Here is an 8,829-nt window from a genome sequence, read left to right on the forward strand (position 1 = left end):
CGGGTTTTAATGCAGAGTAAATATAAAACACAAGGTGGTCAAAATGTGCGCGAAACAACGGATATTGCTATGAAAGACGAATCCTGATAACAACTAGATTATCTATACCCTAACAATTATTTACCATACAGTGCCACCAATTACGTAAAATACTGAGGGTAGCCCACACGACCCCCATTTCTAGCCTCTCGAAATACCTTCAAAGTTCTTGCTTGTTATAATTTTAAAGGAATGGTGAACGCATGTAAATGGACATCAAGCATTTTCCGTGACGTTTCATTCAATATTTACCATCATCCTGTCTATCTTACTAATATCTTCTATAACTTTGGTTTGAAGCCCATTGTAGATGAACCCGTAAATTTGGCAACCTTGAAGTATACGTATAGCTTAAACATGCCTCTTTCTGAATGCGAGATTAAGTAAGCTACGGTGAGAAAATTGTTGCATCGACATGAATGTATTGCGCAAAAAATTAAAAAAAGTAGCGAAGCTAGGTAAATCTGTATTAGCTAGAAACTATATTAGCCAAAAAATAAACATGAAGCAAAGCTTGTTGCTACCTTGAGAGCGTTTTTTCTTTTCGGCTATGGCATATTCTAACCAAGCAACATGATAGCGAACAATATTGGGATGATCCAAGTTGGCAAGTACCTTTGCCTCCCTGAGGGTCTGCAACAACAAAACATAATTTTAAAACAACATCGATAGGCTATATTATACCAGCCACGTAGATGCAGGGGGCACGGGGGAGCTGTGCCCCCCAAATGAACATTTTGCCAACAACTCTTCGCTCTGGCTACAGTTTTACCAAATGATATTTTTAAAAGTTGCCATGATTAAAATTCCGAGGACACTTATTTCTGAAAAGTAAGCGAAATTAAAACCTGTTTAATTTTAAAATATTCCATATCTTGAAATATTCAAATGTAATGTGTGCAGCTGTGGCGTCACAGAATAAAGAGAGGTGGCATGTAGAGCCAATGCAAGTTCAAGCAGACCAACGACATTGGAAACAGGTTTTTGCTGGAGAATTATGAAGTCGCTGCTCTAGTTCTGATTATGATAAACAGAATCGCAAAGACGTGCGATAATGCTTCGGCAAGGGATGGATGCTTTTTTACATCTATGACATAGGAATGATGCTCCAAGAAGACGAAATGTACCCTTTCCTTATAAGAACAATTTTATAAGAACACAAGTCTCAAAATTGGTCAAAAGTTAAGAACAAATTAAGAACAAGCTCTGACTGAGCTTCTGCAAAATGCAAATAGAAACAACGTTTTATCTCAAAAACGAGGGTTTTTGGCCATGTGTGGGTGCATTTTCGGCAAATACTCAAACTTGTCGGCAAATGAAGGTTGTCTCACTCACTTTCCTTGCAAATGAGGCCTGAACATCTCCCTAAAGCGAAAGTGTTAGCACTCGCAGTGTTTACACCCTATTAAATTAAGAACAAATCATGAACAATCTAGCCCCAGATTTTCGAAAAAATTTCTCGAGCTATATCTTTCGAGGAATTTTCATCTGAGTGGCTACGAACAATTTGCAGTTTGCCTTTTTGACATACGTAATTGATTCATTCTTCTGTTTCTGACTCAAATTTGTAACCCTGATTTACTCCAGATATATCTGTTTGTTATTTATTTGTTTGTTTTTGTTAAAGGCTTGCAGCCCCCCCCCCCCCCCCGAGGTATGGTTCTCGCTCGAGTTTGCTCACCCTAGCCGAAATCTACAGCTACGTGGTTGTATCATACATCAAAATTGCAGTGGCGTAGCTAGCCAAATAGCAATGGTCATGCCCTCCCCTCAAATTTAAAAAAAATATGGGTGTGGCCAAATTTTACCACGCCCAATTTTTTAGTTGATCAATGAGTTCCTTTTGGAAATTTTAATTTTAAGGCTTGTGACTTATAAAAAAAAATTTGATTAACTTTTGGAATGAGCTTTTCTTATTTCATAGAAATCACCTTGTTACACCATGAAATGACCTTTATCTTATAGCTGTGACACTGTTTTGGTTTGTTGGTAATTTATACAGACAGAGTTCTGACAATTTCCAAACAGAACTGTACAAAAGACATTAAAAAACATTAGTTTAGTATAGTAGATAAATTTAGCTTAAATCAAAATTTAAGTTATTCTCCTTTTTTTTCAATTTTGCAGGCTGAAATACATTTGTAAATTTTAGAGATAAGCTAAAATTTGTAAATGAAACAATAAATCACATGAAACTGAATGGGAGCTTTTTGGTCATCTTTTCCACAAATAGACTTATTATCAATCTATTGAAGGTATTTTAAAGCCATCACGATTAACTAACAACCCCAATAGAACTGATAGATGAATAAAACAAATTGGCAAATGAATATGCAATGTAAATATTGATATGAAATATAGGAAGCTGAAATAATGGATAGGCCTAGTTGCAAAATGTTTTCTGCAAAGTTAGACTTAATAGAAAAATACCTTGATGTTTCTATAAGTTTAGCTAATAAGTTTAAGTTTAGCTTAACAAAAACATTGATGTTTCCACATATACTTGTGGTAAATATCCACATGATTGGATTGTCCTACTAAATCTAGCAAACAAGGGTTGTAAATGAAATAATTTGATCTTGTAAATTTTTAAATACATCAAAAGTTGAGATAATGAAATAAAACTGTTTAACTAACAAGATCAGTAACATGCTTGACTTGTCTCTGGTCATTTTATTTCAACAGCTATAAGTAGTAAAAAGGTACTTTCAATTACAAGTGAAGTCAGTAGAGTTTGGGTTTGACTTAAATTGTGTGTAAAAACAGTGTTATTGCATGTAATAAAATTGAAGAATAACTTTAAGCAAGTTTTGGCATTCCCTATCCATTAACTACAATCTTATTGTCCTAATAATAATATGGTAACAATGCTTTTAAAGGGCTTAACAGTTTCTGAATATGCTGCTAAATGTCTGGAAAGTTTAAGCTCTCAAATCTGTTGGTTTGGAAAATAACACTGCTATCTCCTCCATCCATCTCCAGTGAACAGACCAAGATTTGACATTCATTAAATTAAGAAGATTCTCTGCAAATGTTCAACTAGTAACAATTGAATACTGAAAAGGCTGAGAGTTCGGTTTGGTTGCATAAAATGATCCTGTTCGCTGATTTTATGTCCAAAAATGGCCTTTCGTGCCTGTCACTTTCTCCACACAGTGCAACACCATGAAGGCTGAAAAACCCTGTCATTGCCATAAATGTTCTGGAGATTAACATGAGTCGTGGCTGCTTGGCAATAAGCTATTCCTTGCATTTTACTTACAGAGAATTACCTCCCAGCTCGTGGATCTAGACATAGCAGCGCCGCCATTGATGCCTCGCATTCGCGTTCACAAAATAACACAGGACGGTTCTGATGATTATAATGATGGTCATGCCCTCTCGAAATGGCATGACTAGCCTTTGTTCTCTCCTGCGTCACTCCTATTGTTAGGCATGACCAAACATAGGGAACCAGCGTTATGGGCATGACTAAAACACAGGGTTTGGTCATGCTCATAGTTATGGGCATGACTAAATTGGAAACCCTCTGTTTTAGTCATGCCCGACAATAGAAGAGCGCCTTCGGAGGGCTCCATATTCTTGCGTGGAACCATAGGGCTCCAAAGGCGAATGGCCTGAGCTACTTCATCAGGAGAATACGACTATATTCTTACGAAAATATAATTTTTTGAAAAATATTATCTCTGGAAATAGATGGTCATGCCCGGCATGACAAGCATGACCGCTAGCTACGCCACTGCAAAATTGACATCTACGAACAAAAATCTATAATCTCAAAGTCTTTGGAAGGTCGAATTATTCTGAACCATTCTCTGTTAGACTGTCCAACTATGTGAGGGATTATCAGTTGTTGATTGGTCAAAAACAATGAACCAATCAAACACGCCACTCTTCCTCTCACGTGACACTTTCGAACCACACCAGGCATGAAGAGTTGAACATTTGGTCATTACCTGACGCTTACACTCAAAGAACTGCCAGAAGAAAAGTATCTTATTACGCTGTCTTTGCATTTTGGTTGCTACTTTTAAAGTTGCAGATATTGTAACTAGAACATATCAAACTCCCTGTGACTTTCTTTATTATTAATCAGTTATTTCATGTCCTTTCTCCCCCTAATGCTCTATCACAATACAGGTAAATAAACCTTGCAGCAAGACGTAAACCACTCCTTTAATCATTCTCTTGGACTACGAATAAATGTAAAATTAATTTGCTACAATCATCAACAGGAGAATGTACATGTAATACCTTCAAGCATTCGACTGCGTTCAACTGATCAAGCACAACCTTTTTAACAGCATACCGCTTCCCATCTAATTTGTTCACAGCTTCAAAAACCGACCCAAAGCCTCCCTCGCCAAGCTGATCAATCTCTTCAAATTCCTCCCTATACCTTGAAGGGGTATGGATGACTGAATTCCCTCCTTGTCTCTTTGACTTCACAGAGCTGCAAGAAATCAAGAAATCGTTGAAAGTACAAAACAAATTAGGTATAATGACTTACAAATACTCAGTAGAATGAGATTGTGCATTCTCCTTTTATCATTCAACTTTCAATAGAAAACATTTGGAATCACGTTATAGTATTCCTTCATACACCTAAAAACCTTACTGTAATCGGTATGAAATATAAATGATTCGGGCAATGAAACAGTGATATTTAATTACGTCATCAATAACATGTGTTTCTCTTTAGATTGCCAACTCTTTATTCCACCACCTATTTCCAACGGGTCTTACTAAAAAGGCAGTTAATCCCAAAGGAGAGTGACCCAAGAATTGAAACGGCATGGCCTCAAATCGCTCAACGATTTTGCATCGATTTTAAAGCAGTATAAAAATTTCTTGAGAAAAAACCACAAATCATTACCTTTCAGATAAATACCACGACAAGGGCCTTTCAACAACTTCAGTTTCTCGCTGAAAAAGCAGTATTCTATTCTAAGCGATGTGAAAACTACAATCACGCAGTGGTATTTCATTGTAGTATAGCTACCGTCAGACAATTTTCAGAGGACCTCCAAAGACCTGAATTCGATGAAATAATGATGCATTTGTATTATCATTTGCTACAAAGGATCTCAAGGAAAAAGAAAACAAATATGCATGGAGAAGAGCTTGAACGGCATGTGATGGAATAAGACCTTAAAGACTGATGGAAGGGGCAATAAGAAGAAAGCAGACATCATTTGCCCAATAGATAAGGAACAATGCATTGATTAAAAGACATGCCCCTTGCAGGGCAAAACAAAACAATAGAGGTTGTACGATCGTACAGAATACAAAATTGCAAACAATTTCTTGGTGGTAAAAAAATAAAAAAGGCATTTTGAAACATGCTTAAGTTCTTCGTTTGGCACTCTTTACAGTATAAAACGTCAGAATGTAGATAGAAAACTCTAAGCTAGGAGGTACACATACCCAGTTGTGGATCGATATGGACCAATCAGAAAGGTGAGCACATTACTGTTAAGTTTGTGCACTTACCTATTGAAAATATTACCAGTGGTGTCCCAAGAATAAAACGAGCTCCTTCTGTCTACACTGCAGCTTTTTTCATTTTTCATGTAGATAGAAGCTAAAGTTGCTAGATGGAATGACGATCGAGATCCAAAAATCATTCTATGTCGTCATGAGTTGCTATACTCGGAACAGTGTTGGATGAAAAGATTGTGTATGTTTCAAATTGTCAGCCTTTTTCAAAGCCATTTTTAATACAAAGATGGATGGTGAAAGGATACAAGGAAGTGGGTGTTCCAACAACTCACCTGACTAAATGCAGATATGTATGCTGGAATGAAACATAATTTACCTGTTTTTGAGTAGTTGCAACTGCAAACTGCATCAAATCATTTAAGGCACTTCTATACTTGCTACGGATCAGTTTGAATTCATCGTGAATTGCAAAAGCTGGGATGAGCTAAAAGTTATTATTAAGATGAATGTACATTTATATACTTGCACATGTTTATAAAAAAATTACTACACGTGTTTATGCACAAAATGGTGAGAGCAGTGCCTGGTGTCCAAAGAAATGAGCAGAAAAAAATATAGAGTTATAATAGAGCTATGTATATATTAATATGTTCAAAATAACAACTGTGAGAATGACAATTTAGTGAAAATACATTGGCAGAACATTTAATATACTGTTGTTGTATGTAATGAAAAAAAAGTTTCTTGTGAGAATAAGGCATAGAAATTTGTAACAAAACATCTTTTAAGCTTAATTAAATTTTTAAAACCTCAGTTACATTCATGGAACACTTCAAGCATGAAATCATAAAAGGTGAATTTTTTCATTGCAATGAGATTCATTACAATGGCATAGTCTAACAGATTACTTGTGACCTTATTCTGTTTTGCTTAATTTGATGATAGACTTGGAAGAGATCATAGGCTGGACAATGCAGACAGTATGCCACCCATGTGGAGTTATTTTGTGAAAAGGTCTGAGTACATACCTTCATTGTTGAAAGCTGTTGACATAGGACTGCAATAGATAACAGTGTTTCAATAAAAACAACTCAGACCTAACAAAATTGAAACTGTTAAGTTGATAAACAGTTATAAAGCAGCAAATTGTGTTGTTATATGGATTGGACAGCAGCTGGAATGCACAGTGGAATGTTTTGTTCATGCTTAGCTACATATAAATTGATAATAACCTAACCAGGTGAGAAATAAAATTGGAGAAAAAAACCAGGTGACAAATCTTTTCTACTATATATATTAACAGCCTTCATGAAGAATCTGAATAACTTGATTTCTTGGTTTGCAAGACCTTCAAATAAATAGCCACTATCTGAGTTGTAAGTTACAAAGGAAGGTTTTATCTTTTCTCCACCTAAACCATATTTTCGACTGATTAATTGTGTGTTCGTGTAAATAAAACCTTAGCTCTTTGTACATCAAATCAAGGAATCTGAATTTATTGAGACTCACTGATCAAAAGTAAACTTACTTTGAAATAGCTCATCACTTTTATCATGCTGGTTGTCATAAAGAGTGCATATGTGTTCAAGCAGAGCAACAATTAACAAGTGACTTGGAACCGCTTGCTGAAACAACTGGACAGCATTATGGTTGTTTGGTTCTGTACTTAATGAGGCTGGGCTACCACTGGTTTCACTTGCTGGGTTACTTGGAAAATCTGACAAATCCGAGTCTGAAAAATACGAAAGATTTATAAAGAACATATAGAATCTGGTTTTACCCCCATTAATAAATTTTAAGTACAAAGATCCCAGACTCCTGTTATGAGAACTTGAGAGTTCCCGTTTTTCAGAACTAAAATTGCATATAGTGAAATATCTAGTAAGGAAACAGCACCAATTTGATTAATGGTAGTTATTTAGTTAGTGATTTTGTTTCATGAAGTGAGCAACACATATCAGGAATGCATTATTAGACAGAGGAGGCCAGTAAAATACTATGGCTTTAATCCCTGCTTTTGTAGGACGAACACATCACATTTACAGAGTAAAAACAAAGGTACTGGCTATTCACATTATTTGAAACGTCATCCTTATAACAAAGATGTTAGCAAGGACTATTGTTGATATGCAAAGCCTCCAAGCAGGAACCCAAATCAGGGTCTATGAAAACAAACATTGAGGGCCACTATGCATATAGCTTTGGAAAGAAACTGTTATTAGACTAATAACACTAATACCGCTGTAAGTCACCTTGTCTTTAGACTGGGCCATGGACAATTGAGAATTTTGATTAATAACTCTTTGCAGGATCACAAATGACAATATTCTGCCAAACTTTGACATAAAATAAGCAATTTAAGAATTTGCTTTTGTTTTCCCTCTTTATTATCTTGGAAAATGAAAAAACTAATCATTGAATAATTAAGTTATTTATCTACGCCAAGCCATATACACACAAACATTCCGTGGAGATTGCAAGAACTTAAAAACCAAACCTCACCTTCAAACTCACTAAATCTTTTAAATGCATCTACTCCAAGGCTAATGTTTTCTTTGAAACCACCGCCAACCAGCCCATTAGAAATTCTGTCGGACCAATCGTTTGAACTTGTCCTCACCATGGGCATTGTCTCAAAAAATTTTGGGAACTGAAAAGAATTCCTCGTCCCATTTCTGCTTTGGTCATTCGTACCGAAACCATACATTTTCATGGAAATATTTTGGTTTATCCACTGGATTAATCTTCCTTGTTTTTAATCGGCATTTGGAAGCAAAATAAGTTTTTTCCTGACAGTTGTTTTATAGGCTTGCCCTTGACCTAAGAGTTAGGTGGTCACATCAGGCCAAGGCTTTGACGATCAATGAGAGTGATGATTTTCAGATTAATTCATATCATTCTTTATGCTGAGCAATGACTTCCATTTCTTCATTCAATTCATGTTCTTGACAACAACGAAAAACTTTAATCTACTACCTCAACCTGTCTAATATTTTCATTCCAATTTTACATTACCGAACAGACCGTTATCATTAGGCCATGTAGCCATCTTCTTTCATTTCAACATCATTACGAGGCGATTCCTATTACATCATAGCAGGAAACAGAAACAAGCTTCGTAACAAGCTAAGCTCTAAGTGTCATGATTATAATACAATTCGCGTTATCATGATTATAGTCAATGACAAGCGATCGCGACCTTGCGAAAATTCACGCTTTGATTTTAGACCAAGAGATGATTTGGCAATGTATCTTTCAAGTAAAATGTATATCAGTTTATCACTAATTAAAATACTTCTTCATCTGTTTGCTATTAAGTGTCCGGTACCGTAGAGGATACATTTGGTG

The 8,829-nt window shown here is 35.8% G+C and overlaps 1 protein-coding gene across 1 annotated transcript in view; it reads right to left on the reverse strand.

Annotated features, from left to right (window-relative positions):
* The window catches only part of LOC135691102 (eukaryotic translation initiation factor 2-alpha kinase 1), a 16,753-nt gene extending 8,224 nt beyond the window's left edge, over positions 1-8,529 (reverse strand). Inside the window, exons 1-7 of the mRNA XM_065208863.2 lie at positions 7,984-8,529; positions 7,010-7,213; positions 6,510-6,538; positions 5,858-5,965; positions 4,916-4,965; positions 4,294-4,492; positions 564-672 (exon numbers count right to left, since the gene is read on the reverse strand). Of these exons, the coding sequence (XP_065064935.2) occupies positions 564-672; positions 4,294-4,492; positions 4,916-4,965; positions 5,858-5,965; positions 6,510-6,538; positions 7,010-7,213; positions 7,984-8,194 (910 nt within the window). The 5' untranslated portion in view covers positions 8,195-8,529. The remainder of the gene's footprint in view (positions 1-563; positions 673-4,293; positions 4,493-4,915; positions 4,966-5,857; positions 5,966-6,509; positions 6,539-7,009; positions 7,214-7,983) is intronic.
* Positions 8,530-8,829: the final 300 nt, after the last annotated feature.

This window comes from Rhopilema esculentum, chromosome 4 (assembly GCF_057945365.1).
Source record: "Rhopilema esculentum isolate cy_ngs chromosome 4, ASM5794536v1, whole genome shotgun sequence".
In the NCBI taxonomy this organism is placed as follows: Eukaryota; Metazoa; Cnidaria; class Scyphozoa; order Rhizostomeae; family Rhizostomatidae; genus Rhopilema; species Rhopilema esculentum.